The following is a 23,488-nucleotide window of genomic DNA, read 5'->3' on the forward strand; positions in this document are numbered from 1 at the left end:
CGGAAGAGTCAAAGAAGTTTATGTTAGAACCTGGCCTTCAGGGATTCCCTGGCGGTCCAGTGGTTAGGACTCCTTGCTTTCACTGCCGAGGGCGCAGGTTCGATCCCTGGTTGGGGCACTAAGCTCCCACAAGCCGCATGGCAAGGCAAAACAAAAAACCAAAAAAACCCTGGCCTCCCAGGTCATTATGAAAGATATTTGCAAAGTAGGAGAATAGAACACATTTTATTGAACACTTGTTAGCTTGATTTATAGCTTTACGATATGTTGACATATGGTATGAGGCCTCCACTTGTACTCTTGCCCCAGCCCCTCTGGCATTAGGGGTGGGCTTCGGTCAGCCCTGCCCGCCCAACCATAAGCTCTACCAGGGAGGCAATGTGCGGTACCCCTGCCCCAGAGCACAATGCCTGGCACAGAAGAGCAGATAATAAATATTGGCTGTGAGAAACAAATGAGATAATCCAAGTAAAATGCTTGGTATGGTGCAAATGTCAATAAATATTAGCTATTATTGTTTGAACACATGAACGGGTAGGTGGGGCAGGGTGCTGAGACCCATATACTGAGGTGGTTTGTGTACAAGAAGGGAAGGGGGGCTGATGACCCCAGGGTTCACACTTCCTTTTCTGAGGATGTGCCCTCCTTCCCCCTACCCATCAGGCCTCTCCCTCTCAAGGTGGGCACCAGGGAGGCATACCTGACAGCCAAGGCACTGAGAGGGGCTAGGAGCTCCTGCCAGGGCTATTTCCCCTCCCCGTAGAGAAGAACAGCTGGGGCAGATTCCCTCTTTGCCTTCAGGGACCTCCCCAGGCCCAGACAGAACCCACTCAGCTTAGTTTCCCTGCTTTACCATAAGGCCATGCTGGGGTTGAGGGGTAGCTGAAAGGATTGATTTCACCCTCACAGGAGGCTGTGCTCTGGTGTGAGAGGAGCCTGAGCTGGGGAGTCAGATCACCCACCAGACCCTGAACAAGGCACTTTGCCTTTGTACGCCTCAGTTTCCTCATCTGCAAGATGGGATTACTAGTAGAAATGGTGCATGTCAAGTGGCAGGTGCGGGTACACATTCAGTGACCAGGAAGAACCCTTGCACAGAGCACAAGTGGATCAGGGAGGGCAGAGGCCCAGAACCCCAACAGGAAAGTCAATGAAGAGGGTCTACAGCCAGCCAGTGATTGGGCCTGGCAGGAGCTTCAGTCCAGAGGCCTGGGGAAAGGCAGCTTCAGTTGGCCGCTGGAGGCCCGGCTCAGTCCTGTTTCCGCAGCAGGGAGGTTGTCGATTGCTGCTTCATGATGGGCACAGTGCCATGCACGGGGCCGGGGACCCACAGGGTCTCCCTGAAGGCCTCCACCAGGTGCAGGCCTGACGAAGCCAGGAAGCCCTTAGGCCAAATTCCTCCTCGCAACAGCGGCCGTCCCAGAAAACTCTCCCCCCACCCCTCATTCTCGCACACGCACAGTAGGTGGCGCTATGATAAAGAACAGAGCCCAATTAACCCCCAAACAGGCCAAATCAGAGGAAAAAAAAAAAAAAAAAAATCACATTTTGCGAACTTCCCACCAGGGGTCACCATACCCTCAGAACCGAGAGGTGCAGAACTCGCACCCGCCTGCGGACTGGTGGGAGGCGGAGGGTCTCAGAGATAGAGTCCAGCCGTGTGGCTTCCAGCCGCCCCGCTTCTATGCAGGACCACTGTCGCCGCCCCCACTCCCAGGTCCGCAGCGCCAGCAGCGGGGGTAGGGGTGCGGGCCCGCGGTCAGTGCGGCGGGAAGACGTCTGAGCACTGCTGCAGGATGAGCTCCACCACCTGGTTCTGGAACACCATGGTCATGGGCATGCTGGTTTCCTCTGTCTCGGGCCGCAGCAGCGTGGGCCCGAACACTATGGCCACGCTCTGCACGGACATGCGGTTCTGTTCTCCGTGCTCGATCACCCTGCGGTGGGGGTGGGGTGGAATCAGGGCCCAGAGCTGGGGGGAGGCGTGCGGGGGAGGGGCCTATCAGGCCCGCCTCCCCATTCCCGTGCGGCTCCCCGGCTCACCTGCACAGGTGCTGGAAGAGCAGCCGCAGCGTGTCGTGGTTGGGGGCGGGCAGCGAGCGCACCAGGTTCCGAACACAGCGGCTGCGCTGGGCCTGGTCCTGCAGCTCTGGGCAGGGGAAGGGTCAGAGGCAGAGAGAGGAGAGGGAGGGAAACAGAGGGGGCTGACTTCCAGTATTTTGCGGGGGCGGTCCCAGCCAGAGGGGTGCCTGAGGCAGCCCAGCCCCACCCCTACTCCATCCGCCCCACTTCCCCCAGGCGCTCACTGATGGCCGCGATGAACTGGGGGAAGTGCGAGAAGGGGAAGAGGGGCTCGGGCAGCTCTCGAAAGAAGAGCTTCAGGGCGCCGGTGATTACGTGGACGTCCTCCCAGCGTCCGTCGTCCAGGTCCAGACGTTCATCTGCGGAAAGCGGGGAGGGGAGGAAGAGGAGGTCAGCATCCCTTTGCGCCCTCGGGCCTGGGGCAGGGACAGGGGACGGGCCTCACCGTGGTCCACCTTATAGCGCAGCTTCTGGATGGTGGCCAGGTTTCCACTGATGCGGTATAGACCGTCGATGTCCAGCCCTGGAGCGGAGGGAGGCGCTGACCGCGGGTTCGGTGGGATGGCGCTAAAGCCCCTGCTATGATTCCTGCTCAGGAACTCCCATTCTTTCCCCCTCGACCCTGCGCTCCCCGGGAGTTCCGTCTGGGGTCCTGGAAGGAGGCCTTCAGGCTCCCGGAATGCCAGGCCCAGCTGGCCGGCGCGTGTACGTACCCCGGGCCTCGACGGTGCGGATGCACTGCTGCACGAAGCGCGGCACCTGGCTCCTCTCGCGCTCACACAGCACGGCCAGCGCGCAGCCGAACACCTGGTCTGGGGGAAAGGCTCGTCAGCGTCGCCTCGCCCCTGCACCACCGGTGCCCAGCTCTCCGGGTCCCTCCTGTACCTCTGATGTAGCCCTTCTCCCGCAGCGACTGCAGCGTGGGCCGCCTCAGCAGGAACTTGCGGAGCTTGTGCCGGACCCTGCTCAGGTCGCTCTCCAGACCTCCGGGCCCCGGGGTGGGCACGGCTGCCCAAAGGGAATGGGAATGCGAGGGCTGGGTCAGTCGGTGGCGCCGGGCACCACTGGCAGCCCTAGCCTGGTCGTCCCCACCCCGCCCCCCAGTCCCCACCCCGCCCAAAGGATGCCCACCCCCTCCACCAGCCTCACCCCCAAGCACACCTGCACCAGGCCGTGCCTCATCCTCCCGCCAGCTTCCTAGGCGCTCACTCGACCCAAAGTCCACGCTGCTGCTCTCACTTTCCTCCTCGGGGGGCAGGTCTGCGGACTAGAATCACACAGCCTCAGAGAGGCAGAGCCTTGGGCCAGCTGCGGGTCCTTCTGGGATGGAGTGAGGGACCCGAAGTGCCCTCCCAGCAGGCCTGGACTGGAGACCCCCAGGCAGAGAGTTTGCTGTTTCCTTATCCAGGTCAACCCCCTTCACCTCCACCAAAGAACCCCAGAAGCTCACCTCCCTTGGCTGCATGGAGCCCTCCAGGTGTTGGAGACAGTCATCCTGTTCTCCCCCACCTTTTCTTATCCTGACTACCCCTACCCACCTCCCCGTTCCTGGTCCACTTCCCCCATAATTTTCCTTAGCTCCTCTGTACACACTCCAGTAGGTCAGTATTCCTCAGTATGTGGCTCCCAGTTCGAGCTTGCAGTTTGAGCTGGGGCCAGAGCGCTGCCAACAACCTCACCGGCATCGCCTCCCTGGATCTGGATTCCTACCTCTATTAATACAGCCAAGCAGGGCACCCGGTGTTGCTTAGTCCCTTAATAGGGAATTAAGGATCAAAAAGCCTCAGGTTGTTTCCAGGTGAAGAGCTGTCAGAGCGGGCCTGCCCCGTCTCTACTTATGCAATTGATATATTGAACTTAAAAAACAATGCTACAGTCATCAATTCAATCCTTTTATTCTGTCTTCTGGTTTCAGCCTGTCTTTCCAGCCTGAGGCTGTTTAGCAGAGTATTTACTTTTCTCTTGCCTCAGTGTGGAATGGGACACTCCTCTAGGATATGCCCACCTGGAGAGTCCTCCTGTGCGGCCAACCCCAGAGGCTGGATTCACTTCCTTAAGAAAGGCTATTTCTTCAGCAGCCCATCTGCATCTGCAGAGAGGGCTACTTACCCACCGGTGCCATGGAGCTCCCAGTGCCCGAGTGGAGGGCCCCACCCACAGTGGGCACAGCTGCCCTGCATAATGGCTGCGCATCCCCTCCCCACCAGCCTTGGCGGTCCCCAGCTCTGCCTACCAGCTCCTGGATGCCCTGGGCGATGGCCTTGTGCCAGGTGCTGATGATGGCCTCCGAGTCATGCTGGATCAGGTACTCTGAGCCATCTCGGCTCCGCAGCTGGTGGGACACAAATCACTCAGTCATCTCTGGTTCGCTGGGTCTGTCCCAGGGGGGATACAGAGGTAGAGGTGATCTGTTCCTGTCCCCAGGAACTCAGAGCCTAATATAGCAAGGGCCTCACCCCAAGCCAAGGTATTTCACCTCATTAAAGCGGTAGGTAACAGCATCTCCGTGTTACAGATGGGCAAACTGAGGCACAGTGAGTGTAAGCAACTTCCTCGTAGACACACAGCTAGTGAATGATGGAGCAAGGACCTGAGTGCAGAAGATCTGCACATCTGTCAACAGTCTGGTGTGCTTTTCCCTGCCCCATCCTGTCTCTGTATGAGCCACAGAACACGGCAGGCCTACCCAGAGCACAGGCCAGCAAAAAAGTCAATGAAAGAAACTCCCGGTGGGAGACCCCCAAAGCCACTATTTTATACTATTGAGGAGCAAGCAGATATTAACAGCCTGGGCTATTTTTCAGCTGACTGCTGTTTCCCTAACAAAGTCTACAAAGAACAAGGTGAGGCAACTTGGATGGATCGCTCCTCAACCTCTGGCTCTGAGAACCAAGCGTTCAAGGTTGATGGGAATGGTTGGTTGCCACAGCTTTGGGTCAAATGAGAGTCAGAGTCAGCAAAAACCGTCTCAGACAACAGGGTACAAACTTCCAGAATCAGAGAGGGCTGTGTTTTGGCTGTCTACCTATTTAACTCAGACTTGAATGCTACTTAAAATGCTTTCCAAGACAAAACCAAACAAACCTGCATGTTCTACCCCATCCCCCTTCCTGCAAAGACTAGAGAATCTTCAGTGGGCAGATAGCACAACCTCGTGCTAACCTAAACTGACTGTCTGTTATCCCAGAGAATGGCCTAACAATGCCTCTAAAACAATAGTCATTATTTTTGGCAGCTGTCTCAAAACATAATCAGTTCATATTTGAGTTTCATACAGAAGGCACATCTGTCTAGTTACATATCAATATACTGCTCAAGACATTCATTCTGTTGACTGCACAGGCAAGCCGAGCTCAAACCAGTCATTCTCAGGGGACTGTTACTGAAGTTTTCTGTGACTCTGGGGTGACTAGAAAGACCGGCCATCCTCAATGATATAGAATTTGGGGCGGTCTCTTGAGAAAAATCCAAAGTCACCTACAGGTCACCCCTGAGTGGAGGAAGGATGGCTGCCAGCCAGTGGGAAGCAGGGGGCTCCAGGATTTCCATTCAAGACTGTCAGCCTTCCCATCGGCTTGAGGAGCTCTGAAGAGCCCCATCTGCCTTCCAGTCCTTGCCAGAAAAGACGACTCAGAAGCGTCTACTCTGAAACTTTCATCGAAAGCCCGGTCAGAGAGGTGACATTCAGAGAGCCCTATTTGAAGGATGTCCCTCCAGATCAGGAAGGAATATACCTAGCAAATGTGATGTCCCTCCTCAATCTGACGTCCACGGCAGACATTGCTAGTCGATTACAGCGCTAAGCCTGGAGAAGGCTCCAGACCTACTGATCAGAGTGGCTCATGAGACAAAACAGGTTTCCAGCTCTGCTCTGTGGATACTCTGGTTCTAGAACTGAGTGAAGCTGGGTGAATTATCATTAAACGACACACTCAAGCTCCTTGCAGAATTGCTTTTTCTGAGCTGAGATGGAAGGTCATGCTTTTTGGGCTTTCATCAGATGTTAGCTGAAGCAGCCCAAGAGTCCCTTTACTAAACTAGAACGGAGCTGCACACTAGAAACTGATTTCCCTCAAAATCTAGGAAGGTTTCTCCCCGCCCCAATAATAAGAGCCATGTAACTGATTGCCGTTCTCTTTTCACTCTGGCAACCAGGAAACCTGGAGCTGATTTTTTTCAGCAACGACAACCTTAGTACCTGTACATCATCCTAATCCCTCTCCACACTGCCCTCTTCCTCTAACTTGTTTTGTGGGTCCTGGCTTTCAGTGGCTTTTACCAGCTCACCATATGCATTTTTATGGTGAGCTGCCTCAAAACATTTGGGGACTGAGGTGAGGGTAAGAGTAGTGTAAAAACAAGACAACACACGGACGGTGAAGGGAAACACAACAGTGAAGACGGTGAAGACAACACATGGACAGTGGCCTGGGAGGGTCTTGCCTGGGCCCCACCTGGCCTCTCTCTTCCTGCTGCAGAGCCTGAGAAATGTGTCCACTACTCTGGTTTATTCACTGCCAGTTGGAAGCTGGGCTCTGACCAGCTAGAGCAGGTGTCCCAGCCTACCAGACTAAGTAGCTGGGGACCCAGAGCCTCCTGTCTGTCTCAGGCGAAAGCAGCTGGGATGAGGACTGCGCTTCTAGGCATGACAGTTTCATTCCCCAAGGACCCCTACTTGGGACCAAGGACCCCAGTGAACTCCACTCCTGGAGAGGGAGCTGCAGAATCTGTGATGCCAGGAAACACTGTGGACGGATCCCCAAGGTGGAGGCAGTTTTGGTTTTGAGCCCCGAGAATTCCAGCCCTAACTCCCCAGGTCCACCTTTTTGGGGCTTGCTTAGTGAGGGTCCCAAGCCATCAGTAAGCCCCTTCTCCTCCCCCACCCCACCACTCACCTCCAGCACATTCTTCTTGCTGGATTTGTCTTTGGGGGCCCAGGCGAGAGAGGCCCCCTTCAGCTCCACCGTGTACTCGGGGGTGGAGAGCTTGGAAGGCTGCCTCTGTGGGAAAGGGAAGAAGGGTTGGAGGGAGCATGGTTACAGGGCACCCTCAGCTCAGCTTGGGCCTGTCACAGCATCCTGGCTCCAATCTACCAGGCTCCCTTGGCTTCAGGGACAAAATGGGGTCACAGCTCTGGGGGCAGGGGGCCCAAGCGTTCCTGGAACCCAGAGATCCTGGTACTTCTTAACCATGGAGCCTGCAGGCTGCCTGGTTGTTTGCTACCTGCCCACCTAGGAGAGGAAAGGAGAAAGGAGTGCAGCCCCATCTCCGCGAGCGGGTGTGTCCAGTCCCCAGCCTCCCTGCCCACCAGGCTGGAGCTGTCCATCCTCAAGGACTGGTCCCCACGCCCAAGGTGGCTGGAAGTGCTTGTCCTGGGGTGATCTGCTCTCATCGCCCCCTGCCAAGGCCCAGCTCCCTTGACACTCATCTTCCATGGTCTCAGACCTAGCCTTTGGCAAGCCTGATGAGGTAAAGACCCACAGGAGTCAGGAGCAGATGGGGTGGTCCCTGCTGGGCGCCTGGGCCTTACCAGGCCACCTGCAGTCGAGGTCTTCGAGTCCTTGAAGAATGTCAGGATGCCGCCCTCCAGCACTGTCCAGGAGGCACTCCAGTTCTTCTTCCTAGGCGGGGCAGTGGTGGCAGGGTTTGGGTTTGGTCCTGGGCTGAGGCCCCCCTCCCACCCCCAGGAGCAGGGCGCAGAGTTTAAGAACACAGCTTGGGGCACCCAACCGTAAGGGGTGGACTCCCAGCGCTAACACCTGGTAGCCAAGGGACCCGGGGCAAGTCACTTCCTCAGTGCCTCAGGGTCCTCACAGGACCTCATAAAGTCGCTATGAGGGTTAACAAGAGCCTGGCATACGGGAAGTGCTCAGTGAACGTCATCGTTAAGGCCCACCGTGGAGTCTGGGGGCAGACGGGTTCTCACCGGAGCCGCTTTCCTTTGTCCACCGTCTTGGTTCGATGGAGCACGCCTGCCTTGTCCAGGGTCTTGATCTTAGAGAAAGAAGGGGAAGGAGGAGGCAGTTAAGGGGGGAGCCACGGGGGGGCGGGGGGGGCGGCGAGAGGCTAGCCTCCCTCTCAGCCAGCCACTCCCCACAGGTTGGGCCTGAGTCTCCACTGAACCCTCTTTGCCGGCACCTGGCCGCCGCTTGGTGGGGTGCCTGCTCCCACAGCAGGAGCAGCGGCAGGAGAGACTTCCTTCCAGCTCCGAGCCTCGCCCAGCTTTGAGCCTGGGATGACCCAGAACCCAGGTTCATTCAGCCCAGGCTAGTGCTCGGGGCTATGGTGGAGACGTGCCTCCAGACCCAATCCCAGCCTCCAGAGCCTCCAGAAACACCCCAGTTTTTCTGTGGGGGTCCTGCCAGGTCCTACATGCCCCCTCCCTTACCTTCTCCTCAGGTGGGCTGGCCTGGGCCGGGGTCTCATTGTCCTGGCTGGATTTGCGGATGCTTCGAGGGGCAGGGACAGGGACCTGGGGAGAAAGACACTGTCATATATAACCCCCCCTCCTCTCCCCGGCACTCTCCCTTCCCCACCTGGTTACCTGGGGCAGCTCCCACTGAACGGAGGCGTCATCCGGATTGTAGAAGTAAGGCTTCCCGTGTTGGTCCTCCAACCTCATCCACTGTGGGGAGAGGGATGGTCAGGGACCTAGCTCACCTCATGATGGGGGAGCAAAAGGTTCCCTCCAACCAGAGCCCAACATAGCGCCAAAGAGTTTACACGGGCAGGTGTGGGAGATTCGGTCTTGGGCTGACTTGGAGCCCGCGCGGGAACTCAGTTTAGAGTGTTAAGGGGAGCGACCCCGCGGCTGTCTGGGACCATCTGCCCATTGCCCCTACCTGTTCTTGGGTGAAGTTGTTAGTGTACAGCGTCTGCCCATCCTGGCTCACGTGGCAAGACCAGCCTGGGGGTGTGACCAAGGGAGAGGCGGGGCCGGGCTCACCGAAGGAGCCCACGGGGGAATAGTCTTCCTCTGGGTAACTGGTCAGCAACTCGGGGTAGTCCGTCTCAGGGGTGGGGGGCTGCAGGGAGCAGAAGAGTCAGAGGCTCTCAGAGCCAGCAGTGACCCCAGGGGCCCGGCCCTTTCGGTCCAGGCCACGCCCCCTCACCCTAGTTCCCCGGAGCTGTGGGAGACAGAGGCGGGGTCAAAGTCTCTCAGAGATAGCCCCGCCCACCCATGACCACGACTCCTCTCTCTCTGAGGCCCTCAGAGCCAGCCCCGCCCACCCTGGCCAGGCCCCGTCCTTTCAGACGAGGCCCCGCCCCTCACCCTCTGGTCCCGGGGGCTGCCGGGGCTCAGGCCAGGCTGCATCTCCTGCTCGTCCTCCGGCTGGTCCTCGGACTCGTCCTCCCAGGCCGTCTCGCCCGTCAGCGGGTTGTAGAAGAACACCCTGCGGCTCTCCTCATCCCAGTACTGGCCCCACTCGGTCTCGAGGCTCTCGTGGCTGCCCACCGAAGCCGGAGACGTGGCCGGGCTGGCGGCGCCCTCGGCAGCCTCGAAGGGCGACTCCCAGGTGGTCACGCCCGTGTCCGGGTTGTAGTAGTAGGGGCGCCCGGTGCCCGCGTCCGTGTGCGTCTCCCAAACCGAGCCGGGGCCGTGGGCTGCGGCGGCGCCAGGCGACGTGGCCCGAGGCTGCCTCTCTACGTTCGCGTACACGGGCTCTGGGAGGTCATCCACCTGAGGCAGGAAGAAAGAGACGTGACCTTCAGGGCAGCCCCGCGGTCACATCGTCCCCACTCGGGCACTCGCCACTTGGGCGACTTTCAGCAAGTCACAGCACCTCTCTGCCTCGGTTCCCCCAGCTGCAAAATGTCTGCCCTGCCCACTCCGGAAATTGTAGTGAAGAGAGAATGAGGAAATGTTCTTGAAAGTGCCTTGTAAAGTATGAAGTGCCCCAGATGCATGGGACAATTAGATTAATTATTTATCAACAGTAGTAAAATATCGATAACGAAGTTCTCCAGCTGCACACTCACAGGTGTGAATCAAAGGTTGCCCAGGAACACAGAAATGCCCTGGGCCCAGTCCTTTCTCGCCCCAGGCTTCAGGACACCTGGGGGCAGGGCCCTGCTCCATTCTACAGCCCCCACGAAGAACCCCCAGCCCTCCTTCCTCCTCTGCCAAGAAAGCTCTGAACTGGAACCAGTACTGCCTCCAGTTCCAGATTTGGAGCTGGAACTTCCCCAGTACAGGGTTTGCAGGCCTCAGAATCAATTGCAGACAAGAGAAAGAGAAAGAGCCAGATGGGAAGGAGGAAGGAGGGCAAAGAAAGGTGAGCCCCACTTCCCCCTCCAAAGTAAAGTGAGGTGGGCTGGAGGGTCCAGTCACACAGAATATAAGCCTGGTAATGCTTTACACCCTCACGGCTTCCTGCTACCTGCTGGGCAAACTCTAAGCCCTTACCAGGGCACCAGAGGCCTTCCGTCACCTGCCTGTCTTCCCCCCTATTTCCTGCCACTCCTGACCCTTGCCTTGAACTTTAAGCTCCAGTAGCACCGGGTTGCTGGAGGCCCCCAGCCTCTCTGCTGTGTCTGCTACAGGCCTCTGCTCCTTCACAACCTGCCCCTCCTGGCTGACTCCTATTCCTTCTTTAGGACTCAGCTCAGGTGTCAGGTTCAAGATCTCTCCCGAGATTTCTACTGTGTGCCCACCACACCCAGCCTAGCACCCACCAGAAAGATAAATAATGACACTATCAAACCCCAGGCAGCAGAATAGCACGAGGAGATTAATACTGTTTTCTAAGAATGCATAATGGTACAAGGGAAAAGCAGATTTCAAAATGTAAACTTAGCACAATTCCAATTTTGTGTTTTTAGAAACTCTCCAAAATGCTAACGGAAGTCATCTCTGGGTAGTGTAATTATAGGACTTGGATTTGGTCTTGTTTAGTTTTTTTCTTTTCTGCAGCATCAAAATTTTGTGCAATAAATCTTTTTTTAAAAATCATAGAGGGACTTCCCTGGTGGCGCAGTGGTTAAGAATCCACCTGCCAATGCAGAGGACACGGGATCGAGCCCTGGTCCAGGAAGATCCCACATGCCGTGGAGCAACTAAGCCCATGTGCCACAACTACCAAGCCTGTGCTCTAGAGCCTGCGAGCCACAACTACTGAGCCCACGTGACACAACTACTGAAGCCCGCGTGCTCTAGGGCCTGCATGCTGCAACTGCTGAAGCTTGTGTGCCTAGAGCCCGTGCTCCGCAGCAAGAGAAGCCACCACAATGAGAAGCCTGCGCACCGCAACGAAGAGTGGCCCCCGCTTGCCGCAGCTAGAGAAAGCCCGCGCGCAGCAACAAAGACCCAACGCAGCCAAAAATAAATAAATTTAATTAAAAAAAATCATAGAAGTCCCTCTGTTGCTGTAACACCTTCACTAAGCTATAAACCAGGGGTCCCCAACCCCCTGGCCACAGACCGGTAGTGGTCCCCAGCCTGTTAGGAACTGGGCCGCACAGCCCGAGGTGAGCGGCGGGTGAGCAAGCGAAGCTTCATCTGCTGCTCCCCACCACTCCCCATAGCTGGCATTACAGCCTGAACCATCCCCCACTTCCCCCCCACCCCGGTCTTCCATGAAACCGGTCCCTGGTGCCCAAAAGTTTGGGGACTGCTGCTATAAACTACTCGAGAGGGGAAGCACCTCCCGCTCAAGGCAGCCTCTCACTGGGCCTTGGGCAGGCGCCTACAAAAACATTCACTTGGCCAGCAAAGATTTGCCTGCTCTGTGCCAGGCACTGTTCTAGGCACTGGGAATGCAGCCGTGGACAAATGGACACAAATCTGCCCTGGTGGAGCTGACACTCTAGTGCATATGTGTGTAAATGGTGGTGGGGTGAGGAGGGCACCAAGCAGGGTGATAGGGAAATGCACCACACCTCACTGATGACTGCTGTTAACAAGAAAACAAAAATAGAAGGGGGTGTTGCCATTTTAGACAGTGTGGTAGGCCCCAGGCATGGAGGGGGCAGGAAGAGCTGCGTACACCAGTCCACCCCTCTCCCTCGCTCCACAAGCTCCTGTGTGGCTGAAATGGGACCTTCCACACCACTTCTTTCTCTCTGTCCACAACAGCCCTCCGGTGGCATCCTGTATTCCAACCACACTGGCCTGCTGACCCTCCCCCAAACACAAAAGGCATCTTCTTACCCCTATGCCTTTGCTCCAGATGTTCCTGCAGCCTGGAAACCCACCACCCTCCCTCCGCATTCCCTGCTGGTCCAAATCCTGCTCCTCCGCTGGCACTCTGCTTGTCGCTCTGTTGGGGCCCGATGGCATTCTGCCTTGGTGGTCCGTTCATTGTCCACCCATCTGCCTAACTTCTCTGCCCCCAAAAGGCAAGAGTTTCTTGAGATCAAGACCCAGGATGATGTAACTGACCATAGTCGACCCCCAGCAGATGGTCCAATGCCCTGAGCCACACAGCCGATCCATCAAAAACTCTTACTGAGACTTCCCTGGTGGTCCAGTGGTTAAGACTCCGTGCTCCCAATGCAAGGGGCCCGGGTTCGATCCCTGGTCAGGGAACTAGATCCCGCATGCCACAACTAAGAGCCCACATGACGCAACTAAGGATTCTGAATGCCGCAACTAAAAGGTCCCACATGCCGCAGCAAAGATCCCACGTGCCGCAAATAAGACCCGGCGCAGCCAAGTAAATAAATAAATATATTTTTAAAAAACGCTTTATAACAAACAAAACAAGCAAACAAACAAAAACACTTACTGCATGAGTACGCAAGTCAATTCCATGCCAAACTTCAGTAACAAACAAAAACCAAACACACCCGATATTACAGGAGAGACTGGGGTTAGCTTTGAGCAAGAATTTCCTGAAAATGAGAGTTCAGGCACAGGAACCAGGGAAATCCTTGGGAGAACAGGATGCAGGCAGCGGGTGGAGGAAAGTGGATGACCGGACACACCTCCTACCCACCCCAGCTGGACCCACTGAGGTAGCGGCCTTGCTCATCCTGGGGACAGGGGCTGGAAGGGTGCCAAGGAAGGAGACAGGCTCTTGGGAGTGGGGATTTCCACGTGGCCAGGCTGCTGGCCTTGCCTCTGAGTCCACAGGGAGTCCCGGGCTGGTCGGGATCTTGTACAAGGAACACCCCCAGCCGGTATAGAGGAGATTTGGGAGGTAGATGTTGAGGCCCCCCCATGTGACTGTCACCAGGAAGAGAAGACACAGAATTACACTGGGGAGCTCCAGACTGCAAATCAGAGGCCAAATGGGGGCAGGGCAATGCCCCTTGGAGGGAAGCACAGTCTAAGGATTGGAGCTGCCCCAGAGACACAGGCAGCTTTGGAAGGTTGTGAGGGGCCTTCGTTTGAGGTGGGCAAGCAGAGTTGAACCACTGCTAGGGATGCTGCAGCGCTGTGGAAAGAGCTGGACTGAAGTAGCCCCGAGGCCCTTTCAGACTCTAGAACTCTCTGTAGAGCCCCCACAGTGCTGAGATAGAGGTAGTTTCCTCTCCTGGCAGAGCCTCAGACAGGCTCAGACTGGCTCCTGGAAGCCAGGTGGTGAAGCCAGGCCCTCCAGGCCCTCAGGCCTTCAAGGAGGAGCTCTCTCCGCTTAGAGCAGGGCTGCCGCCCCTCCCCCAACTCCTGGAGGCCCAGACTAGATGCAGACAAAGGGGTCTGACTAGGGCACCAGGGGCTCTTGGGCCCCAGATCCCAGTCATGTTAGAGACACAGGGGACACTGAGTGGGAAAGAGAAAGTGGTCTCCCACCTCAGTCCGGAGAACAGAGCCAAGAGGGGCCCGGCTGTCACCACACCCAGCTGCCCCCGTGCCCCTCTCAAAACCAGTCCCCTCCCCTTGCCCACAGGCAGGTGACAGGCCTGCCTCTCCCCTCCCCGCCCCCAGCCCTGAAGCAGGTCACCACCTCTCAGCATCCCTATGCCGCCCCTCTCAGACAGGCGGGGCCTCAGAGAAGGAAAGAGGAAAGAAGGGAGGAGTCCCAACCTCCGTGAGGCTCCCTCAGCTCCCAGCGGGGCCAGAGGATGGAGGCCCACTGGCAGCCCCTGACCCCATAGCCCCCTCTGCCATCCCCATCAGAGGCTGAGCTCTCCCCCCGATGCCAGGGTCCCCTACCTGTCCCCGCAGGCCCCGACTCTGCCTCCTGGTCAGTTTGGCAATGATGTCCACCATCCTGTGCCCCTGAGCTGCTGGGATGGAGCCCTGGGAAGGCTGTGGGGGTGGAGCTAAGGGGCACAAGCCCAGGGCTGGTACAGGGCAACAGGGAAACAAGAAGTTGCCTTGAGATGGCGGGAGGCTGAGCCTCCAGCCCATTTCCTGTCAGGGCTGCGGAAATGCTGCCTGAGAAGGAGGCCGCCTGAGACAGGGTGGGGTGGAGTCGGGTAGGGGTGCCTCGGGGCAGGGGTGTTTTATGTCCAGGGAAACCACTGACCACCCCACTCAGTGCTCTGATTACCAGTGAGTTCTGAATCCCAGGCCCAGACACAGACGCGGAGCAGGCCGCACAGAGGACGGCACTGGGCCCGTGGGTGGGGGAGGGGTGGGCTGCACAGACGGGGGCCGGCAGAGGGGGCAGCTGGGCGCTGGGGCCTGGGCTGGTGTAGACAGGACAACGAGTGGCCGTCAACTCCTCCCAGGCCCAGGGAGGATGTGATGGAAAAGAGGAAGCTTGTATGTGGGGGGATGTCTCAAAGAGGAAGGGGTCTGGGCAGACGTGGTATCAGAGGGAGCTGGTGTCTGGATCCCTCCAGCCACGCGGAGGACAGGAGGGACTCTGGCCACACCACCATCTACCCGCCTGACCGCCTGGGTCCGCCTCCTCCAGCCTTGGTCACCAAGACGCATGCGTGCACCCTCACCTGCGTGCCCACACACACAAGCAGGTACGCCCGGGCCCCTCCCCCACCCTCCACGGACCCAGAGGAGGGGATGGGGACCAGCCCCCCCCCCCCACCCTAAGAGCTTTCTCCTGGCCTCCCCTCTCTTCACCCCTCACCAGGTGGGTGCTCACAGAGGACACAGCACGTCCTGGATGAGAAGCTGCGGCCTCTCCTCCGAGCCTCTGGGGTCCATCTTGCCTTTATTAACCGCCTCAGAGGTGCTTCCTCCTCAGCCCCAAGTGCCCACCACCCGGCAGCCCGCAGGCTCGCCCGCAGTGGCTGAACAGGACGCTCTGACCCTCCCCCTCCCCCCTGCATCCCAGGGCCCTCATCTCCCATTTCAGCAATCCCTCACCCCCCAGCCCTGGCTCTCCTTCCTTCCCGGCCCACATCCCCCAGGCTCTCCTCCCCTGCACCCACTGTGGGCTCAGGACAGGGACACCCAAGTCGAGCCAGGCATGGTGTAGATTTGGGGTGTGGAACACTTGGGGAGACCCCATTCAGAGCAAGTCTGAGGACTATGCCCTACTCTGCCCTCAGGGCTCTAGTATCACTTCACTACCATCCCCTGTGCCCCAACTCAGAAGCCAGCAGCCCAGGGGCAAGACTAATCCCCCAGAGAGGCCTGGAGTCCTCACTTGTCACACATATGGCACGGCACATTGTCCCCACCCTGAGGGCCAGGGCACACACACACACACACACACACACACACAAACACACACACACACAGCCACCAAGAGAGATGGAGCCAAGCCCCAGAGAAGGGAAGAACCTCTGTAAATTCCAGAGCAGCTGAGCCACCAGGGAGGAGCTGGGGTGGGGAGGGAAGACAGGAGGACAGGTGCGGGAACCTAGGCCCTCAGCACTGCCCTGCAGGAGGAACTGGGGAGCAGGGTCCCCCTGTGGCAGGGACCAGGAGTGACAGTGGGGGGATGGCTAGGACCACAGAAAAGGCAGCCAGCACCCCGCCCACTGCTCCTCCCCTCTAAGAGGCCTGGCCCCCACGCCTGGGACCGAGCAAAACCCACCCACACAGCTCTGGCCTGTCCTGGTCACCGAGGTTGGCTCCTCAGGCCTCCTGCCTGGGCTTCCCCTCCCCCGGTGAGAGGAGGGGGTGACCACAGCGGCTCCCCGGCAGGGTCCTCCTCGCTCACCACACCCTCACGCCTCGAGAGGCACACGCGGGGGGAGGGGACACAACAAGTCAGCTGCATGTCACCCATCTCTCCAAAACTCTCCCAGAAGTATCGGGCCAGGAGCAGGTGCAACCAGAAAATCCAATCAGCTCTCTGGGACCAGAGGCAAAAGAAATGCCCACAGACCAGTGACTGAGCCTAGGGACTGGCTAAGGGGGGCCGGGGGAGGGGGGACAGGAACTCCTTGGCTGCCTCTGAGCCTGCTCTGTGCCACCCAGGCTGGGGTGGAGGGGGAGCGGGAATGAGTCGTGATCTTTGTCCCCAGGGGCTTAGCCGTGTACAGAACCGCCCTGTTCTGGCGTCTGTCCCTCCTCTGAGCACACCTTCTCCAGCACAGAGTCCAGGCCTCACTCCGTATCCACCCCTAACCCTGAGCGACGGGTGCACCAACCCGCAGAGCGGAGCCATGCCTGGCCCCGCCCCCGAGAGGCACTTAGTGTGAGACTCCAAACACAATGACCTGAGGTGAGGTTCTTCTCCTGGGTTTGGGGCAGAAGCTCCATTCAATTAAAGGGAAAAAAGAATGGAGCCAGAGTCCAGAGACCTGGCTTCTTGTGTAGACTCTGTCTCAGTGTCTCTCTGGGCAACCCCTGGAATCTCTGGACCTCAGTTTCTTTATCCATAGAGTGGGCTGTCATTCTCTCCCCCCCTCACAGGGTTGGTTGGTACAAAAGAGCCAAGCAGGTACCTGAGTTCCCACACCCACATGGGGACATGGGGAAGAAAGCAGGGTTGCACTTCTGCTTTTCTGGTTTTGGGTTTCAGTTGGGTGCCCTTGGCTCTGGACTCAGCCTCTTGGTGCTCATCTCCTGGGTGCTTGGTGTCTCATCTCTGCTTCTCACTCTACTGTGCTAGGAAAGCTCAACCAGCTTTATTAGGTTAACAACTTGCAACTGTATCTCCAGGTTACTGGGCGGGGTGAGGCCTGGGGTGGAGCCCCTTCGCCACTTACCACCCCCCCCCGTGCTCTGAGGAAGGCTGGCAGACACCCAAGAGGTCTCCTGCTGCTGGGCCAGGAGGAATCAGAAATGGTCTGTTGAGGACCCCGGTGGCCAGCAAACGCTGTGATTATGAGCCAACCTCAGGAGGTGGGAAAATGTGACCGGGTGGTCATCTTCTGCCACCCCCTCAAGCGAATCTGTCCCTGTGCTCACCTTTCCTTCTCTCTCCCCTGATGGGGGTGCAGGGTCCTCCTGTCCAAGCCGACCTCCCCAACGGGCCCAGGAACCCGACTAACTCTCATTTGCTCAGAAGCTGCCTCACCTCTAATCTCCAGCCCCTTCTCCAGCCTTTGTCCCTTTGGCATTTCAACAAATTCAAGGTCTCTCCATCTTGGAAAGAAAAAAAGTGTGTGCCTGGACCCAGCCCTCCCCTCCTCCTTTTCAGATCCAACTTCTTGAAGGAGTGCGTTCACCCATCATCTCGCCCAGATACCCAGCCCCCTGCTCGGGTCTCCCACAACCTCCTCAATGACTAATTTGGTCCTGGTCTGGCCTGACTTCTCTCTGGTCCTTAGTCCTTATAATCCTCCCCCTCCTGGACTGCCTCAGGCCGTGGCCTCTTGGTCTGTCTCCTTCCTCTGTCCATATCCTGGGTGCTTGGTGTCTCATCTCTGCTTCTCACTCTACTGTTCTGGGAAAGCTCAACCAGTTTTATTAGGTTAACAACTTGCAACTGTATCTCCAGGTTGAGAAATCCAACTGCCCCCCTCCCCCCGCCCCAGGATGTCCTTGGTACACTGAAAAGATGCACAAACCGAGTTCATCTTCATCCTCCTCCCCATCTCAGCATCACCTCTGTTGCTCAGGCAGAAACCTAGAATCATCCTTGATTCCTGCTTCCCTTGTATCACCTGTCTCGTAGCCCTGGCGATCCAGCCTGCGGAAACCTTTCAGACTTACCCGTCCCCAGGTAACACCAGGCTTAGAGGAGCACGGGAACATCACCACAAGGAAGCCAACATTCAGCTCTAAAACAGACATTCTACAGGACAACTGGTCTGGTCTCTTTAACAAGTCCGTGTCAGGGCAGAAGGAAAGGAAGGGGGTTGTCAAGGGAGATTTAAGAGACAACCAAATGCAATGAATGCATAGGATTGGATCCTGGTTTGAACCGGCTGTGAGAGACTTGTCTTAGGATAATGGGGGAAATTTGACTATGGCTTGGATCTTAGAGGATATTAAGGCATTAATGTTAGTTTTGTTAGATATAATAATGGTATCATGGTGATAGAGAAAAACATCATTTTTAAGAGGTGCATGCTGAAGTTTTCAAGGGTGAAATATAATGAACTCTGGAATTTGTAACTTTTATAATTTTATTCTTGGCAAAAAAGATAGAACAAACATGGAAAACAGTAACTGTTGAATCTAGCTAATACGTATAATTATATTCACTTCAGTATTATTTTTTCTTTTTTGTATGTTTGAAAAATTTCATAATAGAAAGAAAAAAAACCCTCAAACTTTTTCTTTTTTCTATTCTTCATCCTCAGTGTTACTACTCCACAAGGTATTCATTATTTCTTATCTGGAAACAGACCGGCCCTTCCAGCTCTCCCCTACTCCCAATCTGTCATAGACAAAGGAATTTCTCTCCCTTTAAGATATAGTTCTGGGGCCAGGGATTCTGAAATATAGCAACTTAAACATGCCCTGCTTCTCTTCTTCTCCCAGTTGCTACCCTCTACTGCCCAAACCAAGTGGGAGCTGGTGCAGGTGAGTGGACAGGACCTGGCTGGCACAGGTGAGAGGTCCTGAGACAGAGGCTGGGACCCGGGAGACCCTGGTGTAGACTGCCCCTGCCATGGGACTTCACCTAGGGTGAGGGCAGGGGGAGCCTTGTCCAGACCCCTTGCCACCAGGAGCTGACGGGGAGCCAAGCAGGTGGGCTAAACACCCTCTGTCCTTAAGGCTGGGCCTGCCGAGGAGGCAGGGAGAATTCACACTGGCAGAGACCACCGCTGCTCTAGGGACCCCCCACTAAGCTCACCCCCAGCCCTGAGGAGCAAAGACTCATAATAAACTCCACTCCTCTGACAGCCCAAGGGCTGGAGAGAGGTGAAACAAACAGAGCCACCAAACCGGCCACTGCTATCAGACCCCAGTACGACTGGGACGCAGGACACGCTAAAGACGCCATCACAAATCATGGCAGGAAGAACTTGTCAGTAAAGGGGGATGGGACAACTGGATGACCATCTGGAAAAAAAAGGTAATTAAAGGTGAGTCGACATCTCACTCTGTCCACTCAGACATACCCCCAAAGGATCAAAGATTCAGATGTTAAAAGTGAAGCCATAACAACAATACTCAGAGAGGAAAATATAAGCAAAATTCTCTTGAAAAAAAAGCCTTTGTGGGATTTCCCTGGAGGTCCAGTGGTTAAGACTCCGCACTTCCAATGCAGGGGGCGCGGGTTCGATCCCTGTTGGGGAACTAAGATCCCATATGCCGCATAGTGCAGCCAAAGGAAAAAAAAAAAAAAGAAAGCCTTAGTAACAAGGACTCTAAATCTAAACGCCATAAAATAAGTGAGTTATACATTTGACTACATAAATGTATTTTAAGAAAACTTGTGTGGCCAAAAATTACCATTAGCAAAGTCAAAAGACAAACTTTGACAAGGGATTACAACTCATGTAATAGACAAAGGGCAATTTTCCCTACAGAAAGACCTCCTGGAAATCAACAAGAAAAAGACCAATAATTCAATAGATAAATGGGCAAAGGAAAGGAACAGGCCATTCACAGAGAAAGAGAAACAAATAGTCCTCAAATATGTAAAAAGATGCTTATTCTCACTGGAAAAAGAAATGCAAATTTAAGCTACCTTAAGATAATACATTTTACTGTCAGATTGGCAGAAAACAAAATTTTGATGACACTCAGTTGGCAAGGCTGTGGAGAAATAGTCGTGCTCATTTGCATTGGTGGGAGAGCAAATTGGTATAAGCCCCACCCACAGCAATTCGGCAACATCTAACAAATACCTACTGTTTACCCTTCAACCCAGCAACTGTACTTCTGGGATTTATCCTCGATTTACCTGTAAAGGTGTAAAACATTATTTATTATAGTGTTGTTTGTAATAGCAAAAGATAGGACACAATCCAAGTGTCCATCAACAGTGGACTGGTAAAATGAATTATGATACATACCTACAATGGGAAACCATGTAGCTATAAGGAAGGATACTTTCTGTGTACAATCTCCAAGATACACTGTTAAATCAAAAAGGCAAAAAATAACAAGATGTAGGACTCTGTGTCCTGCATACTATCTTTGTGTAAGAGAGACAGAAAACAATCAAATATATATTGATACCAGTTTGTGTTTGTATAAAGAAACTCTGGAAGAATAGAAAAAGAATTAATAAAAGTGCTGACTTTTGAGCTGATGAAGAACAGGGCATGGAAGCAACGGTGTGTGTGAGAATTATTGCTATATACTTTTTAATATTGCTTTGATTATTTTTAAACCATGTAAGTATATTACCTGGTTTAAAAAAACAAAAACGAAAACACTTTGAGGCTATTCGAAAGATAGAGAGCTGGAAAATATAATTACAACGTGAACAAAAAATAAAAACTCTTAAGGAGATTCAAGTAAGGCACAAAAGAAGGGAAAAAAGGACTATTTTAGAACTTAAAATATATTGTTGTACTACTAATTGAAGGAGAAGATAGTCACTCTTGAGATTCAAATGTGTGGCCTGGGAGATCAAGCAGAAAAACATCTCAAACCTCAGAGCAAAAGCACATAGAGATGGAAGTAAAGAGGGAAAAGATAAGAAACCGGGGGGATCCAGCCAGGAGAGCTAACATGCAAAGGAAAGAAAAAGTAAAAGAAACAATAATCATGTAACAAAAAGATTTCCCTAAGCTGAAAAAAGACCCAAGTCTACAGACTGACAGGGCTCTGAGAGCTCCAGATGGGTTGCTGAGAAAAAGAATCCTTATCACACACATCCTCTACAACACACTGGATTCGGAACCCCAGGGAAAAGCAGAAGCCACTAATGATGAGCACAGTGCAGCAGGACAACAGATTAACAGGGAGAGAAAAAGGGAATCAAGAGCAACCTGACTGAAGGGGAAAAGAAAACCACAAGGTAAACCAATAAATGTAAAATAAACCATTAGTGGGACTTCCCTGATGGTCCAGTGGTTAAGACTCCGCGCTCCCAATGCAGGGGGTCCGGGTTTGATCCCTGGTCAGGGAACTAGATCCTGCATGCCGCAACTAAAAGAGACCGCATGCTGCAACAACTAAAGACACCGCGCGGCAACAAAGATCCCCGCGTGCCGCAACTAAGACCTGGCGCAGCCAAATAAATAAATAAATAATAAAATAAAATAAAATAAACCATTAGTAATAAAATCAAGGACAGTGTAGGGCTTCCCTGGTGGCGCAGTGGTTGAGAATCTGCCTGCCAATGAAGGGGACACAGGTTCGAGCCCTGGTCTGAGAAGATCCCACATGCCGCGGAGCAACTGGGCCCGTGAGCCACAACTACTGAGCCTGCGCGACTGGAGCCTGTGCTCCGCAACAAGAGAGGCCGCGATAGTGAGAGGCCCGCGCACCGCGATGAAGAGTGACCCCCGCTTGCCACAACTAGAGAAAGCCCTCGCACAGAAACGAAGACCCAACAGAGCCAAAAATAAATAAATAATTCCTACTTGAATTTCTCCCTCCTCCATTTAAAAAAAAAAAAAAATCTTGGACCATCAGTTCTAATAATTCAGTTTCAAAAAAAAAAAAAAATCAAGGACAGTGTATCAATTGTTAAATGAAATGTGAACAGATTGAATTATCCCATTAAGAGACAGCTTGGGTTTAAAAAAAACAGTGATATGATATGTACAAGAAATACACTTTTAAAAAAATGATAATGGTTGAAAATAAAAGGATACTGAGAGACCAGCAAGTGCAAAAAATAAAATAAAATGAAATAAAAAGGAAGCATGGCCATATTAATAACAGAAAGGTGGAATTTCAGGTTTAAGCACTAAGCAGGATAAAAAGGGACATGGCATAATGATACAAAGGCACGATCTGTGATGACAGGACAGTCAAAATCTGTATGCTTCCAATAGCTTTATAGTTAAACAGAAAAAGCAAAAACTATTACGAGTACAAGAAGAGGGCTTCCCTGGTGGCACAGTGGTTAGGAATCTGCCTGCCAATGCAGGGGACACGGGTTCGAGCCCTGGTCCGGGAAGATCCCACATGCTGCAGAGCAGCTAAGCCCGTGCCCCACAACTACTGAGCCTGCATTCTAGAGCCCGCGAGCCACAACTACTGAGCTCGCGAGCCTAGAGCCCGTGCTCTGCAACAAGAGAAGCCATCACAATGAGAAACCTGCGCACCGCAACGAAGAGTAGCCCCCGCTCACCGCAACTAGAGCAAAGCCCGGGCGCAGCAACGAAGACCCAGCGCAGCCAAAAATAAATAAATTAAAAAAAAAAAAGTGCAAGAAAAAATTTACAGAGAGAATTTGAGTGGGAGATTTAATAAACCTCTATCAGAATCAGAACAAAAGACAAAAAAAGCATACAAAGGAAATGCATTTGAATAATATAATCAATAAACTTGATTTGATACATATGGACTCTTACATCCCTTAAACAGAAAATATATACAGTTTTTGTAGGTCTATGAAAAACTTTGAAACCTTAAAAAGGAATACTTTCCTAGTAAAATATGAAAAGGCCAAAGTTAACTAGAGAACCAGTGGAAAACTTGAAAAGACTAATTACCATTGATGAGAAGAAGAAAAAAAAAATCTGTCACTGCAAAAGCACCAGGTCCAGAAGGTTTTGCAGGAGGCTGAATTGTAGAAACCGTTAGCATTCACCTCTGACATCCCCTCCCTGGACAGGAGGATTGTAGATTTCCCTCTCGCCTGAGAGATCCCGGGAGGGGGGCTTCTCGGACGTGCCCCCCACAGCACCGTGCAGTGGCATTCGCCACAAAATACTGTAACTGTCATTTACTTGTCAATCTCTCCCCCTGGAGAGTAAGCTACCTGAGGGCAGGGACCACCTCTGATTTTTCATTGTCTCTCAGTGCCTGGTAACATCACCTGCCATTTACTGAATCAAGGAACGTGGAAGTGAAAAAGTACAGCATAATTGTCAGCACACTGGGATGCCTGTAAAACTCCCCAACATGTAAGCCTAGGAAAGCAGAATGGATGGAGAGAAACCCAAATCCTAAATCATTGGATTGAGGTTCCCCCTCCCTCCCCTTTATCCAAATATTTGCAATGGGGTTAAACTATTTTTATAGGGAAACAGTAATTTACAAGTTCAGACAAGGGGAGGAGTACTCCAGTGTATAATG

At 54.1% G+C, this 23,488-nt stretch overlaps 1 protein-coding gene across 12 annotated transcripts in view; it reads right to left on the bottom strand.

Annotated features, from left to right (window-relative positions):
* Nucleotides 1–206: 206 nt before the first annotated feature.
* The window catches only part of ARHGAP27 (Rho GTPase activating protein 27), a 32,752-nt gene continuing 9,470 nt past the window's right edge, over nt 207–23,488 (bottom strand). For 9 of the 12 annotated variants that reach the window (XM_082440337.1, XM_082440333.1, XM_082440336.1 and 6 more), the window contains 15 exons: nt 9,356–9,763; nt 8,925–9,107; nt 8,627–8,707; nt 8,471–8,554; nt 8,009–8,076; nt 7,613–7,703; nt 6,978–7,082; nt 4,316–4,414; nt 3,244–3,349; nt 2,968–3,090; nt 2,796–2,894; nt 2,528–2,605; nt 2,307–2,441; nt 2,044–2,149; nt 207–1,937 (listed from right to left, as the gene is read on the bottom strand). In XM_082440337.1, coding sequence (XP_082296463.1) covers nt 1,760–1,937; nt 2,044–2,149; nt 2,307–2,441; nt 2,528–2,605; nt 2,796–2,894; nt 2,968–3,090; nt 3,244–3,349; nt 4,316–4,414; nt 6,978–7,082; nt 7,613–7,703; nt 8,009–8,076; nt 8,471–8,554; nt 8,627–8,707; nt 8,925–9,107; nt 9,356–9,763 — 1,944 coding nt within the window. In that variant the 3' untranslated portion in view covers nt 207–1,759. Of the gene's footprint in view, nt 1,938–2,043; nt 2,150–2,306; nt 2,442–2,527; nt 2,606–2,710; nt 2,895–2,967; nt 3,091–3,243; nt 3,350–4,315; nt 4,415–6,977; nt 7,083–7,612; nt 7,704–8,008; nt 8,077–8,470; nt 8,555–8,626; nt 8,708–8,924; nt 9,108–9,355; nt 9,764–14,179; nt 14,252–23,488 lie in introns of those variants that run through there. The other 3 variants (XM_082440332.1, XR_014257321.1, XM_082440330.1) reach the window with 3 other exon arrangements.

This window comes from Balaenoptera physalus (assembly GCF_965194825.1).
Source record: "Balaenoptera physalus genome assembly, chromosome: 20".
Classification (NCBI taxonomy): domain Eukaryota; kingdom Metazoa; phylum Chordata; class Mammalia; order Artiodactyla; family Balaenopteridae; genus Balaenoptera; species Balaenoptera physalus.